At 44.2% G+C, this 18,574-nt stretch overlaps 1 protein-coding gene across 5 annotated transcripts in view; it reads left to right on the top strand.

Annotated features, from left to right (window-relative positions):
* The window catches only part of TRMT9B (tRNA methyltransferase 9B (putative)), a 53,341-nt gene that overhangs the window by 25,762 nt on the left and 9,005 nt on the right, over positions 1-18,574 (top strand). Inside the window, exons 1-3 of one of the 5 annotated variants that reach the window (XM_062213559.1) lie at positions 5,654-5,743; positions 10,891-11,045; positions 18,226-18,399. In XM_062213559.1, the coding sequence (XP_062069543.1) occupies positions 10,892-11,045; positions 18,226-18,399 (328 nt within the window). In that variant the 5' untranslated portion in view covers positions 5,654-5,743; position 10,891. Of the gene's footprint in view, positions 1-2,877; positions 3,074-5,590; positions 5,744-10,890; positions 11,046-18,225; positions 18,400-18,574 lie in introns of those variants that run through there. The other 4 variants (XM_062213560.1, XM_062213561.1, XM_062213563.1 and 1 more) reach the window with 4 other exon arrangements.

Consider the following 18,574-nt stretch of genomic DNA (forward strand, 5'->3'; position numbering starts at 1 on the left):
GGAAGAGATCATAAGGGATGTGGCTCCCATCTGGAAAATATTGTAATTAATTACACAAAATTTAAGGAATACATATGAACAGCCCACACGATAACAGTCAGTTGCCAATATCTAGTCCTTTTTATATGCTGCCTCCAGCAGGTGCATAAATTTTCAGTGAACTTCTTCGATGTGTTCACATGCATTCCAAGGGCAGGGTTTGCTTACCAGAGTGGCCTTTTGTTTATCTTTCATATCCTCCCTTCTACTGTATTACGGGATGGTAGGGGTACATCCTGCTATCTCAGCCCCTCATTATCGCACCTCCACCTGCAGTCTGCTGTTTGCCTGAGTTCTTCGTTAGTCACCACGCTCAATCCATGCAGTTCCATGTCCTTAGTGTCTCTAGTGTGTACCTGCTTTTGAGCAATTTTCATCCCCCGTGTCTGCCCGAGTTCTTCTCTGTCTTCATTGTGGACTCCTGCAGGAATCCCTAGTCGACACTCTTCCCAGAGGAGATTTCTGAAACCCAGTCAAAATTCATCACTTACCTTGTTGAAGTCATTCAGTGGTTCCTTATTATGTTCAGGATAAAACCCAGACTCCTTAACTTACTAACTAGGCCCTTTGCGATCTCACTCCTACCTAAGCTTCCAGTCTCTGTTTCACCACCTGCCTCCCCTTCTCACCACCCCAACAACTGTGTAATAAGGAATGTGACCTCTAGAGTCAAACGATTGGGTTCCGATCGTGACTGCCACTTACAAGCTGTATAACCTCAGGAACATCACCTATGTCTCAGTGCCTCCTTTTTCCTGTTGTAAGAGGTGAGAAACAATAGTTTCTATTTCATATAGATTCAGTGAGTCGGTATATATCGAATGCTTGCAATAGGCCTGACCAATAGTAAATAACTAATACTCATGTGTGTGTCTGGTCCAGACCTGGCTACTGGGGCCACTTGGGTTATGCCCTGTGATACATTTTTCTCACTCTCTCTCTCCTCCTCTGCCACTATGCCTCTCAAATAAATAAATAAATCTTTAAAACAAAAAGGAGAAAAGAATGCATTTAACACTGAATACTCAGAGCTGTGTGACTCATATAATAGAAGAACTCATTAGCATTCAATTTTTTGTAGACAGATGCCTCCCTGTTTTATCCGTGCTCACCAGTTTATTGGAGAAGATAACAGCATTCATACATTTGAGACAGAGGGAAAATTAAGGGAGGATGCTTAAATGTGTTGGTGTTTGGGAGTGTGATTTGGGCATATAGAAAAGCCTCCCACGTCCACCCCGCCAACTGTGTGGCTCACACACGCCTTGTACACTACCTGAGATTCTCTTTATTAGCTAAGAGATATTCTTACCAAGGCTTTGAACCCTTGGCTCCAGCAGCTACCTGAGAGGGTGAATGTCTTTAGCACTACTGCCCGTAGGGAAGGCACGTGGACAGCCAAGTCAGCTGGAGTCTGGGGTCTCAGGTGAGGTCTTGGAAGGTAAATCCAAGTGGAGCATCTTTAGCTGCTGGCCTGGTACAGGCTTCAGTAAACAGAGGCCATCTCTTGTGTAATTAAAGTGGACTCTGACACTGATGAGGAAAGATAAGAGGCTTGATTTAAAGATAGATTTATTTATTTGAAAGAGTGACAGAGACAGAGATCTTCCACCCACTATTTCACTCTCCAAATGGCTGCAACAGCCAGGGTGGGGCCAGCACGAAGCCAGGAGCCAGGAGCTTCATCTGGGTCTCCCACATGGGTGCAGGGACCCAAGGACTTGGACTATCTTCTTCTGCTTTCCCAGGCACATTTCTGGAGAGCTGTATTGGAAGTAGAGCAGTCAGGACTGGACCTGGCACTAATATAGGATGCTGGTGCTGCATGTAACAACGGCTTTACCCACTGTCCGTCAGCGCTGGCCCCAAGAGGCTTTGACTGGTAGTTCTTTCAGCATCTTTCTTAAATACCCTTCCTAAAACGCCAACTTTTGTAGCTCTCAGTAGCACAGATCCTATACCTCCCTGTGATGGAGAGAGGTGCCTGGGGTTAAAATGTAGGTGCAGATTCTAAAGCCCAGAGAGATGGGTGATTCTTAAATAGTGACCAAGCTCGAGAAGGGCTAGGAGCAACTGGAATGTGCCAGTGGCCACACGTATCCCTCGATGCAGTCCTGGTTGCCACTGTGGGTAGTAAGAGGTACAACTGGTGGCAGTGTGGTATGCACGCAAAACATAACGGAGACCAGGGAGATAACTGAGCTGTGATCCAGGGTGAGTACCTTAGTGCAGACAGCCAGTTAGGGTCTGAGGCATCAACGGATGGACTTTTCCTGCCACACCCAGCTTCTCCCACTTAAAATCTCATTCAGTACCTGAAGACCTCTATATGACAGGGTGCTTTTTGGTATGCAAGGTGCTTTTCTTTAAGAGACTTTATGGGTGTTATGACAAACTCTACTATGAAGAAGAAAAAGAAGAACAATTAAGAATAACTGGGAGTGCTTGTCAAAGTGACGTGGAAGTAGCTAATAATATGCACAGATATTGAGCAGTCCAAGCATACTGGAATGATTTCATACAACTGAGGAATATGTCTGAAAGAGTTAGGAAACCTTTAATTAAGCCACGAGATTCAGAGTTGACTCTCAGTGTTTCTAATTTTCTCAGGAATAAGATGGAATCATTCAATTTAATTTTGGGAGGAAGGAACTGTATGTTTTACAGGAAGCTTGAGAGTTGATTTCTAAACTGCTCTTACAGTGCTGGGCACGCTCCATATGTTAGCAGTTCTCCTCTGGGTAATCTGTGCATAGGCCAAGAGGCCAGCCCGGGCTGTGGCCGGCTTGATGTTTTTGCTACGTAAAATGTTATTAGGATTTGTTTTCTTCCTAACAGGCCCTGGCTTCCCTTCAGAGACTCGCACGCAGTGCTGTGTCACGTGACGGACGTTGCTGCTTCATTTCACTCCTGCTACTTTGCATTTACATTGCACACAGGGAAAGGCACGAGTCACAACTGTCGCCCTCGGAGGGTGGTGACAGCCATGATTCACAAAGATGAGGAGCTTCCCTGCAGTCTCCAGCTGGCTCAGGTTGGTAGCTTTCAGCTGTTACTGCAATGCAAATAATAGGAGGCATCTTGACAGAGCGCGCGTGCAGTAAACCTAACTAACCCCAATCCCTGTCATTTAAAATCTAAGAAGATATGGTATAAAATGAGAGTTGATTTCTATACTAGGTGGGGAAAGAAGTGTTTGAAAATAGTTATACAGGATAAGCAAAAATTCTATCAACATATTTTTTGTGTTTTCTATTGCTTAAATATATAGTTAAATGATAGTTTTATGATACAAAGCTTGCAGTACTTGAAAAGAACATGAAGTACTGTGTATTAAAAAGATTTTTAAAGTTATGTATCTTATAATTAAATAATTTTTGTAAGTAAAGTCTTTTAAATGTCCTGTGCAACTTGTGTTTTCACGTTAGAATTACAGTGTGAATATGTCTTTGAAAAAATTTTTTTAAGATTTATTTATTTATTTGGGAAGCAGAGTTACAGAGAGAGGAGAGACAGAAAGAGAGGTATCTTCCATCTGCTGGCTTACTCCTCAAATGGCTGCAATGGCTGGAGCTGCACCGAACCAAGGCCAAGAGCTTCTTCTGGGTCTCCCACAGGGTTGCAGGAGTCCAAGAACTTGAGCTATCTTCCACTGCTTTCCCAGGCCATAGCAGAGAGCTAGATCGGGAGTGGAGCAGCTGGAACGTGGATTGGCACCCATATAGGATGCTGGCGCCGAAGCTTAGCTTATTATACCACAGCATCAACCCCTGTCTTTGGAATTTTAAATGGTTTATATTATCTGTGTTCTTCATATACCATGTCTTATTATGAAAGAATAATTTGTAATATTTATAGTTCTTTAGTTATAAAAGTGCGACTGTTAAATGCCTCATTGCATATATTAATAAAGCAGGCTTCTATTGGGGCAGGAAATCATAAAACACAAAACGAAGGTGGGACGTGTGAACTCTGCTTCCACCAAAGTGCCTGTAAGCACACGTGAAGCCTTGTGATTTATGACCAGAGAGCTGAGGACCAGCTTGTCTGCAGTAAAGAATTGTCTTGCAGAAGGAGCTAAAGAAGCAGCTCATTGATGCATTTGTTCTGTAATGAGTTATCGAGCGATGCTCTGTATTCAGTACTCTGTGAAGCACTAGGACATAGACAGACACTTCTTGACTTACAATGCAGTTATGTCCCCGTAAGCTCATTGTCAATTGAAAACATTCTAAGTCAAAAATGCACTGAGATGCCAGTGTTGTGGCATACAGGGTTAAGCTGCCACCTGGGGCACCGGCAGTGAACCAGCAGATGGAAGATCTCTCTCTCCCTCCCTCTGTGTGTGTGTGTGTGTGTATCTCCCTCTCTCTGTGTAACTCTTTCAAATAAATGAATAAATCTTTTTGTAAAAGATTTATTTATTTACTTGAAAGTCAGAGTTAGAGAGAGGAGAGGCAGGGAGAGAGAGGTATTCCATCCTCTGGTTCACTCCCCAAGGTGGCTGCAATGGCTGGAGCTTGGCTGATCCAAAGCCAGGAGCCAGGAGCTTATTCCAGGTCTCCCACATGGGTGCAGGGGCCCAAGGACTTGGGCCGTCTTCTAATGCTTTCCCAGGCCATAGCAGAGAGCTGGATTAGAAGTGGAGCAGCCGGGACTCCAACCGGCACCCATATGGGATGCCGGCACTGCGGGCGGCAGCTTTACCCGCTACGCCACAGTGCCGGCCCCAATAAATCCTTTTTAAAAATACACTGAATGCACCTAACGTACCACAGATGGCAGCTCAGCAACACAGGACACTTAAGGGCCACTGCTTCCCCTGGTGACCCCAGGACTGACCGGAAGCTACATTCAATGCCCCTTCCCAGTGTCAGGAGAGAGGAGCAGACCGCATATTGGTCGCCTGGGAAAAGATCAAAATTCAAAGCATGGTTTCCACTGAATGCACATCACTTTTGCACATCAAAAAGTTGGAAAATCTGTCGGCGCCGCGGCTCAGTAGGCTAATCCTCCGCCTTGCGGCGCCGGCACACCGGGTACTAGTCCCTGTCAGGGAGCCGGATTCTGTCCCGGTTGCCCCTCTTCCAGGCCAGCTCTCTGCTGTGGACAGGGAGTGCAGTGGAGGATGGCCCAAGTGCTTGGGCCCTGCACCCCATGGGAGACCAGGAGGAAGCACCTGGCTCCTGCCATCGGATCAGCGCGGTGCGCCGGCCGCAGCGCGCTACCGCGGCGGCCATTGGAGGGTGAACCAACGGCAAAAGGAAGACCTTTCTCTCTGTCTCTCTCTCTCACTGTCCACTCTGCTTGTCAAAAAAAAAAAAAAAAAAAAAAAAAGTTGGAAAATCTTAAACCTCCCTAAGTAGAGAGCTATCTGGGTATATGAAAGAAGATCAAATTCAGCCCCTACCTTCCAACAGCTTATAATCTAGTTGGAAATATATACACTGGAGGGTTCAAGACAGTATCTGGAGAAAGGCCATAGAGTGATAGAGATAAGAGGGCTTGCAGTCTGCAGAAATACTGGGAGAGGTCTTTTTTTTTTCTGCAGTTATCCAGGACACTGTTATGGAGGGGGAAGCAGCTGTGTTAGACTTTCAAGACCAGCCCAGAGTTTGGAAGCAAACGGTGGCAGGAGAACATTTCAGTGAGAGACAGCGAGGACCTGAGGAAGGAGCTGCACGCGAGACCCACTCGGGAAAAAGTGAGTGCGTTCTTCTCTGGCTGAAGCTGAGGGTTCAACTGATGACAGTCAGCAGATGGGGTGGTAAACTGGGGCTTCTGCACGGAGGGGTTTGGTGGCAGACCAGGGAATGCCAGCTTTATCCTGTCGGCAGTGGAGGTCCCTGCAAGGATTTTTACCATGGAGGGGATATTATCAAGGAGGTATTAGAGGAAAGTTAATGAGCACTGGCATTCAAATCTGCTTTTCTCGGACTCATGGGGGAATATCACTATAGCCCGCCAGAGAGGAATGACGCAAATGCCGTGTGATCTGTGCCGTCGCCTCTGATGACAGGGCATGCTGTGCCTCCACAAGTGGCTGTTTGTGCAGAAGGGAGTGATGCTGACCCCTGAGTTATGGCCGTCTTACAGGGACAGATGCAGGGATGAGGGCAAGGCCAGGGAGATGGAGTCCAGCTAGAAGCTGTAATAATTGCCCAGATACTAGGTTGTGGTTGCACAAGCAAAAAGCGACAAAGATGGCAGCACTGCCACAATTCGCATCTTCCTGCAGGCTAGCATGGGTGTTAAGATGGCATTGCCAGCCCAGTGTAATGCTCCTGCCAGAGGGCTCCAACAAGAGGCCTTCCATCCTCTGGCGTGCGCACATTGGGAATTATGGTGGCCACAGTGCTTCCCTGAGGTGCACACTGTGGTCATGAAGAACCATTCAAGTCTGTAATAATAAAAGTCCTTTGGCTGCCAGCAGCAAGATGAACTCTTACTAAGGCAAGAAAGAGGAATTTGTTGGCAGCATAGTGAGTAGTGGACAGAGTATAAAGAATTGCTAAAACCCAACCCCGGTGGAGCTGATGCTTCTTCTAAGTGCAATTTAAATGACCAGAGAATATTTTCAAATGTCTGTGCTTCTGAGCCGAGTTCTATGATGAAATTTTCAGTTTCTCAGGCATTCGTTGTAAGATACGTGATATTTACATCCAAGTAGGGGCTGCCTGGAACTTTCCTTTTTAATCATTTCCCATCACACTGGAAATGAACATAGGGTGTTAAACTCATACAATTCTAGATTCTATGAGCAAGAGTTTTTAACCTTCTCAACTTTATTATTTTGGATTTCAACTTAATACAGAGGTTCAAGTAGATTGTAGTTGTAGTTAGAATTTGTCTAAACTAATTGATTAAGGTATAATAAAATATAGGAACAATTGATTTTGGGAGATATAGATCTGGTTTCGAGCCCTAACAATAGATTAAAATTAATAATTATATGGAATTATATATGTTACCCCTTTTTCCATTCCCTTTTTATCTCTATTAAATCAGTGCCCTTAAATCTTTTTCTTTTGCCACTCCCCTTTTTTTGCTTCTTTTGCACTAATATATATGAAGCACATGATAACCACTCACTATATATTTAATTCTCCTTTGCTTTCCTTTTTTCTAGTTCTTCTTTCCTGCCTATTGTCATTCTATCTTAATGAATATTTTTTAAAAGAACTTCCCTGGGGGCCAGCGTTGTGATGTGGCTTGTTAAGCCACTTCTAGCAATGCTGGTATCCCTCATAGGAGTGCCAGTTGAAGTCCTGGCTGCTCCACTTCCAATCCCTGCTCATTTGCCTAGGAAGGCAGCAGAATATGGCTCAAATACTTGGACCCCTCCTGCCAATGTGGGAGACTCAGATGGAATTTGGTCATCCTGGCTTTTGCCTGGCCCAGCCCCAGCCATTGTGGCCATTTGGGGAGTAAAGCAGCAGGTGTCCCACTCTGCCTCTCCATCTAGAGTACTCGGGAGGTAGGTTGATGCCTCCATGTCCAGGAATGTTTCCAAGCAGAAACAAGGAAAGGGGACTGGCAGGCCACACTCTGGCTCATAAAGCTGTACAGCTTCTCTGAGCACGTTTAATACTCAACAAGCCACATGGCTTTGCCCAAACTCAAGTCGGTGAAGCACTATCCTAGTCACACCCAGAAGAGAAAAAGCAAACCTTTGTGGTGACCCTGCAGGAATTGCTAATGTGCTTTCCTTTGTTCCTTCCTCATGGGGAACACGCCCACTCACCTCTCCTGTTAATTTCTCACCACTTTCTCTCCTCTTTTCTGCCCTCTGAGAAATCAAGGCCAGAAATAAAAGGAAGCAAAAACCAAAACACTGGGTGTAAGACGTACTTCAGAATTAGAGAGGACTTCTGTGGTGGGAAAGTCAAAGCCCAACAAGCTTAAGGTTAGGGGAAGCTACCAACTCTGGGAGTTGCAAAGGATAAGGAGTTGCCCACATAATAACAGGAAGCAAAACCTCAGAGGCTGGGTCAAGGACTCCATGCTGCCATGGCTCTTTCCCCCTGAGGGCCTCTGTCTGGTTCACGCTGCAAAGCCTCAACAGCTGGGGTTGCACAAGGCCAAAGCCAGGAGCCAGGAACTTCATCTGGATCTCCTACATAGGTGCCAGGGACCCAAGGACTCGAGCCTTCATTCATTCATTGTTTCCCAGGTGCATTAGCAGAGAGCTGCATTAGAAACCTCGTAGCTGGGAATTGAACCGGCGCTCCGATATGGAATGCGGGCCTCCCAAGTAGGCTTGGGCTTAACCCACTGCAGCACAACGCCCACCCCAGCTTCATTCCCTTCTGTCTGCAGGCAGCCCTTTCCCATGTGGTAGGAAACGTGCTGAGTGACAGCCTCACCATTACATCTTTCCAGCTCTGAGATGCTAGGCTGGGTTACTGCTTGTGTAGCTCAACACTGAACCATTGCAGGGAAGGGCCTGAGGGGCTCACCTTCCATTCCTGGCTGTCACTGAATCGGTGACCGTGACCAGGGCCGTGGGATACCACGCTTGGCCAGGCCTGGGTCACGTGCCCTTTCAGGGAAGCCAAGATACAGACGATCAGGAGGGGAATGATGAGTTTGATTGGAAAACTAAAACAGCAGTTATTGTAGTCTACTTGGAGTTATCTAACCAGCGTGATTTTTTTAGGTTGTAAATCCAGTCCTATTGCCCATCCCCCAACACACACACATAACTTTAAACCTCTTCCTGTTACATTTACAATAACATCCGAATTTAGTTCCACTGATTTTCTGTGCACAACTTTATAAGGCTCCCTGTCTTTCAAATGACTTTTCCTTTTCTCATAACTCACTAACAAGACATAGCTACTGGCAACTTCAGTCACCAAGCATGTTTCAGCCTTAGGGCATGCATATTCCTTATGTCCTCTCATCTTCACATGCCTGGCTTTTTTGTTCTTCTTCCTCTCCTCCCTCCCTCCCTCCCTCCCTCCCTCCCCACACACACACACACACACGCACACTCACACACACACACAAATACACATACCCGGTTCATTGAATTGAGCCACATTTTGCTCTTGTTTCTGCCTATGTGGGTCAGCCTTTGTTCTGGACTGTCTTTGTAAGGATGCTTTTATCACAAAGACCTTGAAAGGGGGCTGGTGTCATGGCAAAGCAGGTTATGTCATAGCCTGCAATGCCGGCATCCCACATGGGCACCAGTTTGAGTCCTGGCTGCTCCACTTCTAATCCTGCTCCCTGCTGATGTGCCTGGGAAAGCAGCAAAAGATGTCCCAAGTTCCTGGACCCCTGCGACCCATGTGGCAGACATGGAAGAAGCACATTCCTTATTTGAGCTTTAAAATTCCAGGCCCATATTCCAGCAAAGAGATTAGGAAGCCTGGCTAAACCATGTCCCATATCCTTTGCTTTAACCTGGGATCCCATGCTCCTATGTTAGTACTGGTCTAATAAGCTTAAGCGCACTTACCAAATTCACAAGGAATGTGTTTATATACATAAAAATGCATATGAAAAATATTGTAGGATATTGAGATCCAGGATTTCACAGAAATGTCATAGTGGGTCCTCTACTTCTACAGATCAATTTTCACACTCCGTTATTTATTCCAAAGCATTTGAATTTCATCGTAAGAAACAGAACAAGCAAAAGAGATTCATCTTGCTCACACACTTAAAAATAGCTATCTTTAAGGTTTCTTGTAAATGATAGAGGCTAGTCAATTTAGGGGAGAACTTAGCAGTCTTCAAGAATGCTTTTCAGAACTTAGAGAAGAGTCTACAAGGGTTGCTGTTTCGATACTACAATTCGTAGCTTCAACTTGGAACTGTTTCTTAAATGCAAACTGGAAGGAGTTTGTCAGTAGCCTTAACATTTGCAAATGCAAATGTTCTAGGGTTCTCTAAATTATATTGCCTTATAAATTCCTTGAGGAGGAACATTTTAAATGGATTTACATCTACCGAGATTTTTATTTCAAAGCAAATCACACACACAGTATTTGGGTCTTCCTGTGTGGAGGCAGTTAAAGCCTGCCATATGTTTACTTGGAATATTCCAGTTGAGGGTGCAATATAAGCTGTTTCAATTTGGGTGGAAGTTTTGTCAGATCTCACAAATGAGACATAAATTCTGTTGGGAGTTTGCTGGGATTTTTCTGTAGGAGCTATGAGCAGGTCCATAATGACTAAAGTTGGAAAGGGCCTTGTGTGCCTTCCACAGCTAGCTGAACTTGACTGCACGCACTCCAAAACGTCTTTGAAGAAGTGTGCTATAGAAGGCAGCACAGTCAGATTTCTATTGCAGAAAAACAGGACACACTTGAGGGAAAAGTATTGAAGGGCTAGAAAACCTGTTTGCAGACTGTTGAAGTAACCTGCCCCCTGCCCCAATGAGCCCCTTGACTGTACCAGAAGCAGAAGAGAGGTAGAGAAAGGTAGATATTAGGACAGAATTGGTGTGACCTCATGGTTGGATTGGAATGGTGAGTTACCTGTTACAGATAAAAATCTATTTAGCATTAGATAGAATGATCTTATCCAAAGTGAAACACTTGGTAAGAATTTTGGTTGTGCTTCCAAAATTAAAAATTTGTCTTGCATTACATTGATTCTGTCACCCTAAACCATTATTTCCTGAAGACAAAATACTGTGCGTTTGAAACGTGTGCAGGTACAAACTATTGCATCGACTGGTCTTGGGGCAACTGTGCTAAGGGTACAGCAAAGGCTTTATTACCGCTTTTGCTAAGTGGAAGGCTAGCACAACTTTTGCAGCTGTAGATTCCCTCCTTCAGCTGCCTCTGGCGCCTCCTCTGACCTGTATTATTGCCTGGTGGGTCGTGTCTTCCCCAGGATGGATCAGGAAGCCACCCAGCTGGAGAAGCAGCACGTGCACGCCGTGTATGAGAGCACCGCCCCTTACTTCAGCGACCTGCAAAGCAAAGCCTGGCCCCGCGTCCGCCAGTTCCTCCAGGAGCAGAAGCCGGGCAGCCTCGTCGCTGACATAGGTGACCCAGGCTGGGCCGTGCCGTCTAAAACCTCTTCCATCACGCCTTTCCTTTGCAGGATTCCTGTTTTGTTCTAGCAAGAAGCCTGATGTGGTGGTCTTGGCATGCCGGTCCCTAGGATACTCACTTTACAGCTAAAATTCATGCCCTCAAAGAAGCAAGGAGAAAGCCTCCAGAAGCCAACATTTAGACAGTGGCCATTTGGGGGGGCCTCTGGGCATGTCCTCCACCCAAATCACCCCGATCTAGATTGAATAAATCAGGACAGAAGTGACCACTTGTGAAGCTGACCATCCTAAATTTAGAGGCATGCATGATTATGACTTGTGTTTTATGCCGGAAGCATACCTTGAGTGATCTAACTCCTTCTATGGTCGGGCACGAACTGTCAGATTATGGAAGAGGTCCTAGAACCTCTTGTTAATCTCACAGGTCCTTTCCCTTAATTATTCTATAGGTATTCTATTAATAGAGTCTATCTTCAATTATTTTCACAATCACTGATTTTTCTGGAGGACTTTGTCTCAGTATCTTTCAAAACTGAGACATGGTGAACTGCAGCCCAGGAGATCTAAGATGACATTCCAGATGTGGTTGGATTGTCACTTGCACTCTGCCCACCTAAAACTACTTTCAGCCATTGCTTTTAGCAACTGCGTGCTGACTGTACCCAGAAGAGCTGTAAGTCTGCAGTTACAAATCCCATCTAGTTTGATACTTGCTCTAAATACTGATGGGGGAAGCAGGCATAGGAGAGTGCTTCAAACAGTTTGAGGGAAAAAATGGAATTAAAAGATAATTTTATTTTGGTGCAAAAATTATGGAAATCTGTGGATGGGTTTTTTGTAATAGGCATTTTCCATGAACTTCTTACAGATTCCTCCTATGTCTGAGCTTCTGGCTTGTGAAAGGTTGTACAGCCAGTGTGGAATGGGAGAAGGGGTGCAATTCAGAGTCTTTGAAAAATATCTCTATCATGTCAACTTTTGAAAAATAAATCCTATTTCAGAAGATACAATGGGTTTGGACTTTTTCCCATGCCTGTTCTAAGGAAGGTACCAGGATTTTAAAATCAGTGTGTGGGAAAGGAACTTTTTAATAAATGGCTTTGAGACAAACAGTATGTCTTAGAAGAGAGCTACCTTGTCACACCTTAAATCAAAATAAATTTCAAATGAAGCAAAGACTTAAGTATTAGAACATGAAATTAATGAACTAGATGACAGCTATATTATTTGTTAAAATATTCTCGGGGCAAAAGGCCAGCTTCTCCAAGTATGACACACATTTAATAAGAACTCGTAGTGGGAAATACAGGGGCAGGCACTGTGGTGTAGTGGCTTAAGCTGCTGCTTTCTATGCCCATATCACATATCAGAGTGTCTGTTCATGTCCTGGCTACTCTGCTTCCTATCTAGGCAACAGATAATGGCTCAAGTCCTTGGGACCCTGCCACTGCTTGGGAGACCTGGATGGAGTTCCCAGCTCCTAGTTCTGGTCTGACCCAGAATTAGCTGCTGTAGGTATTTGGGGAATGAGCCAGTGGGTGGAAGATTTTCTTTCTCTTTCTGCTTTTCAAGTAGAGAAAATAAAGAAATACCTTTTAAAAATTATTTCTAAGAAATAAAATGATTGTCATTATTCAAGGTACTTATATTCTATAAAGTTATCAACACTGAACTAGTCAATAATGAATCATTGGCCTTAGGGGAGATATAGGATTAAGTTCTATGAGTCTCTGGTCACATTTTTTAAATTATTACCTGATCAATATACAGCTTTGTTTCCTATGAGTGAGTTCAAAAGACAAAAGAAATACCAAGAACCCAAAAGAATGGTGAGACCATATGAACAAATAGCACCCCCAAAAGAGAGAAATACAAAATGCTTCATGGGACCAGCTTTGACATGTCATCAGAATGCCATTCGGAACGTCCATGTCCTATATCGGAGTGCCTGGGTTGAGTCTCAGGTTCACACCCCTCATTCCAGCTGCCAGCTGATGCGCACCCTGGGAGGCAGCGCTGATGGCACAAGTACTTGGGTCCCTGCCACCCACGTGGGAGACTCATATTGAGTTCCCACCTCCCGGCTTTGACCTGACCCAGCCCCAGCTATTGCAGGCATTTGGGGGCTGAACTAGTGGACGGGACATCTCTCTCTTTCTCTCTGTGCTTTGTTCTTTCAAAATAAATAATTTAAAAAACATATTTACAGGTAATTACATATATGGCCCAGTAAGAAAGACACACAAGGATGTAGAATGCAAACTGCCCTCCCATCTCAGTCTCTGGGTACCAAGCAGTCTCATCAAAGGCAACCTATGCTATTAGCCTCTTGTATAGTCCTCATGAGATGTTTTATATACATATAAGCATCTTTGCTCCTATGGGTGTGCATATGGGTGGAGTTGTCTTTCTTGATTACACAAATGCTTATATGCTATACAAATAATCGTATACCTAGCTTTTGTTTCTTTCAGTATATTGTGGAAATTCTTTCTTATTTGTATTTCTAGATCTGCCTGGTATTAAAACCCACACAGAATTCCATGCTAACAGGCCTTATTAATACATAATATATGGTTTTTTGCTGCTACACATTACAGTACAAATAATATTTCTTAAATACTTCTTGCAAAATAGTCATGTGTTTAGTAAATATCTTTTTGTCCATTTTTATGTTTTAATTTTGTGCTATTCAATACTTGAATAGTAATATTTTGATTATGTGAAATGAAAGAAGAAACAAATGAAAGGAAAGAAAGAAGTCCAAGGGGATGAGTAGAAGAAAAGACAGTGTAATAATTGCACTATCCCCAAAGGGAAATGGTTTTTGTTTTAGGTTTTCCACTTAGAAAAGCCATCAGATGTTCCATTGATTATTTGTACTTGTTATTAGATTAACAATTTGTATGAATTATAATTGATTACTAATAAAATACGGTGTAGGTTTTAAAAAAAAATCCAGAGATAACTGGTTTCTAGTTGCCTAAACAGGAAACACCGGGTCAGGTTCACTATTTTAGTGGTGAAACTTTTAAAATCTTTTTTTTAAAAAAAAGATTTATTTATTTATTTGAAAGTCAGAGTTACACAGAGAGAGGAGAGGCAGAGAGAGAGAAGTCTTCCATCCAATGGTTCACTCCCCAATTGGCCACAATGGCCAGAGCTATGCCTATCCAAAGCCAGGAGCCAGGAGCTTCTTCCAGGTCTCCCACTCTGATATGGGATGCTGGCATCACACAGTCCCACACTGCTGGCCCTGAACCATATCTACTTTTTACCTGACATCAGAGACAACTGAAAATTAAAAATTAAAAATTTTATTTTTGTGTGCATAATAAAAAAATAATTTTTTAATCATTAATAAAAGATTTTTTCTAATTTATTCAAGAAGCAGAGAGACAAAGAGAGAGAGAGCTATCATCTTTCACTTTCCAAATGCCTACAACTGCCAGGACTAGGCCAGACTGAAGCCAAGAGCTGGGAACTCCATCCAGGTCTCCCATGTGGGTGGCAGGGATCCAACTGTTTGAGTCATCTCTGCTCCCCTTCAGGTCTGCGTTGGTAGGAAGCTGAGTCAGGAGCAGGGACTGGGAACTGCCCCCAGGTGCTCCCTCCAGTGGCCTGAGGACATCTTCACTACCAACCAAACATCCATCCCCTTTTCAATAATGAAGATTCCACTTGCCCCTTGACTCTCAGTGTGTTTGTTCCCGGTCTCAATGGCCAAATTTGATTGGCTAATTTATTCTCTGGTTACCATTCCTTCGCTGAAGCAAGAAAAGTTTAGAGCATGCACTATATAGCTTGCAGGATAAAAAATATTTCCTCATGTCTGCCCTTAAGAAATATGCATAGAATGTGAAAGAAGGGGTGGGCGTTTAAGCTAGTAATTAAAATGCCTGCATCCCATGTTGGAGTACCTGGGTTCAGTACTCAGTTTCAGATCATGATCTTAGATTCCTGTAAGGCTGACCCTGCGTGGCAGCAGCTGGCTCAAGTCATTGAGTCCCTGTCACCTTCATGAGAGACCTGGATTGAATTCCTAACTCCTGGCTTTAGCCTGGCCTAGACCTGGCCATGGTGAGCATTCGGAGAGTGAACCATTGGGTTGAAAAGCTCTTTCTCTCAAATAATAATAATAGAAAAAATTAAGGTAAAATGAGGAAGAAATAGGATATATGATTTGTCCCCAAAGGATAAAAGGATGCTTTTTCAGATAAGCTCTCAGCTAAGAGCTCCCAATTTAAAAAAAAAAAAAAATTGTTTCAGCAGACTTCAGAGAAAGTGTTCAGATTAATTTGTTTTCAGCTAATATTTGCTCTCCATGGGCCAACAAATTGTGTTGAACTGAGCCAATTATATTTTCTTATTTAGTCATTGCGTGATGGGGAATCCCCACTTCGAGGAATGGACACACACAGACGTGTTGTTATCGCTCATTACTGCCACGCAGGGTTCTCATTGGATTGCTGTGTGCTAGAGCTTACCACAGCATCATTAGTATTCTTATTTACTTTTTTTTTTTTTTTTTGATAGGCAGAGTTAGACAGTGAGAGAGAGAGAGAGACAGAGAGAAAGGTCTTCCTTCCGTTGGTTCACCCCCCAAATGGCCGCCACGGCCAGTTCGCTGCGCCAATCCAAAGCCAGGAGCCAGGTGCTTCCTCCTGCTCTCCCATGAGGGTGCAGGGCTCAAGGACCTGGGCCATCCTCCACTGCCTTCCCGGGCCAGAGCAGAGAGCTGGACTGGAAGAGGAGCAACCGGGACAGAATCTGGTGCCCCAAGCTAGAACCCGGTGTGCTGGCGCTGCAGGCGTAGGATTAGCCTAATGAGCCACGGCACCAGCCGAGTATTCTTATTTACTTTTAAGATAATAGAATGGCCAAGCTTGGAAACCTTCTTGATTTTCTCCTTGAAATAAACTCTTCCTTCCACAGCATCTCAGTGCAAGCATTTAGGAAGTGGGTAATGGCATTAAACTTGGGAGTTCCATGACTCCCTGCAAGATGAGTGACATTAGAAATGAATGTTAGCCGGCGCCGTGGCTCAACAGGCTAATCCTCCACCTTGCGGCGCCGGCACCCCGGGTTCTAGTCCCGGTCGGGGCACCGATCCTGTCCCGGTTGCCCCTCTTCCAGGCCAGCTCTCTGCTGTGGCCAGGGAGTGCAGTGGAGGATGGCCCAAGTCCTTGGGCCCTGCACCCCATGGGAGACCAGGAGAAGCACCTGGCTCCTGCCATCGGAACAGCGCGGTGCGCCGGCCGCAGCGCGCTACCGTGGCGGCCATTGGAGGGTGAACCAACGGCAAAAGGAAGACCTTTCTCTCTGTCTCTCTCTCTCACTGTCCACTCTGCCTGTCAAAAAAAAAAAAAAAAAGAAATGAATGTTGGATAAGCCAAGGGTGCCTGGATACCGGGAACATTTCAGAAGCTGTGTGTATTTGACATGGCTTCTGTTTCCTCTTTAATTCACATGCTTTCTGAACAGATCCTTCCAGCTCTAACAGTCTGTGAACCTGTTCTTATCAATATCTTTGAAGTAATTTTCCATATTATTCCTCAAATTGTGTCCCTTAGGCCAGTAAAATGGCAAACACCTTTGCAAGGCTATTTTTCTTAAAACACGGCCACCTTCTTTGAAATACACAGGATTTCAATTTTAAAATACTTTGCAAATTACATTTTCCCCACTATTGCTCTCAGTAGTGGATTTTTTTTAATAGATTTATCTATTTATTTGAAAGTCAGAGCTACACAGTGAGGAGAGGCAGAGAGAGAGAGAGGGAGAGAGGTCTTCTATCTGATGGTTCACTCCCCAATTGACCACGATGGCCGGAGCTGCCCCAGTCTGAAGCCAGGAGCCAGGGTCCTCAAGGTCTCCCACACAGGTGCAAGGGCTCAAGGACTCAGGTCATCTTCTACTGCTTTCCCAGGCCAAAGCAGAGAGCTGGATGGGAAGTGGAGCAGCCGGGTCTCAAACCGGTGCCCATATGGAACACTGGTGCTTCAGGCCAGGCCGTTAACCCGCTGCGCCACAGTGCCAGCTATTTTTTCCTCAGAAGCATTATTAGGAACAGTGGCTATGAGATCTCACGTTTTTCTATGACCTCAATCATTTGCATTAGAATAGAAATGCTGGAAATCTTATTTTTTATTCACGTGTGTTCCATTGAATCACTGGCATCAAGGAACCTTAATTTTGCTTTCATTGTCTCATAATTTGGCCAAGTGTCCGTTAAGGAGTTATTGAACAACATCATGATTTATTTCAGAAGCAGTAGAACAATCATCTTTGAATGGTGGGTGGTAGACATTTTTTCAAGCAAAAAAAAAAAAAAAATCAAGAGAATGCCAGTAGTTACAAATAGCAGCTCCAATGTTTTCTTGCAATGTTTCTGGAAGAGAATTAGATTATTTGTCTGTGATGAGATATAATAGTAGGCACGAGAAGATAGAAGGTTTGTTCCGAGGGCTCTTCATTTATGTGACTATTTGCTTCATCATAAGAGCTGGTGGAGCTAAATCTTTGGAATGCATGAACCTTGACATTTTTCGATAAAATTGTATACCGAGGTAATAATAGGCACTTTATAACCTAGCACTGACAATAACTTGGATAACAGATGTCCAACATTATTTTTTAATTCAAATTCTCATTTTTAAAATTTGAAAAGCATGTTTTATTATACAAATTACTTTGTTCAAAACCATTGAAAAGTTGTCTACAGTGGTTTATTGTACACAGCCACAGGGGGATGGATCTTTGGAGGGACAACAGAAGAATAAATGCCTTAGCATACATACATTCATACCTACAGAATACACGCATAGTGAAACACACACATGAAGTTAAGAGACTGCTGACCGTTCATCCCCGAGATGCTGGACCTCACGTTGGCATTCCCAGCCATGGGCCAGCTTACCTGTTGGGATTGTGCTAGTTTTCTAAGCCCATGGAAGTGATCTCAGTAAGCATCCAACAAATACAATGCCTTTTTTCCATACCCTTTCCTAGTCCTGTTGTATAGGAAAATATGGGAGTAGTCTCTGAAGGTTCTTCCTTGACTTCTGTGTCCTGTTCTGGTCAGTTAGTGTAAAACTCTTTGTTACTAGACACATGAACTTGTTACTGGACACATGAACGGATCATATGTAACGCAGGTTTCTCTCTTGCAGGTTGTGGGACTGGAAAGTATCTTAAAGTGAACAGCCAGGTGCATGCCCTGGGCTGTGACTACTGTGGGCCATTGGTAGAGATTGCCCGGAATAGAGGATGTGAAGTCATGGTATGTGACAACCTTAATCTCCCCTTTAGGGATCAGGGCTTCGATGCCATCATCTCCATAGGAGGTAAGGCAGCCGACTCACATGTTCACCCTTTGCCATGAGAATAGCTTACATGTTGAGGCCACTCTCGGGGCTCAGCATCCATTCTCTGTAGAGAAGTAGATGTAATTCCTTGTATCCAATTTTTTAAAATACCTCGACTACTTGAGTTATGTAACTAATCTCAGATGCACTGATG

The sequence above is a fragment of the Lepus europaeus genome, chromosome 16, assembly GCF_033115175.1.
Source record: "Lepus europaeus isolate LE1 chromosome 16, mLepTim1.pri, whole genome shotgun sequence".
Lineage (NCBI taxonomy): Eukaryota > Metazoa > Chordata > Mammalia > Lagomorpha > Leporidae > Lepus > Lepus europaeus.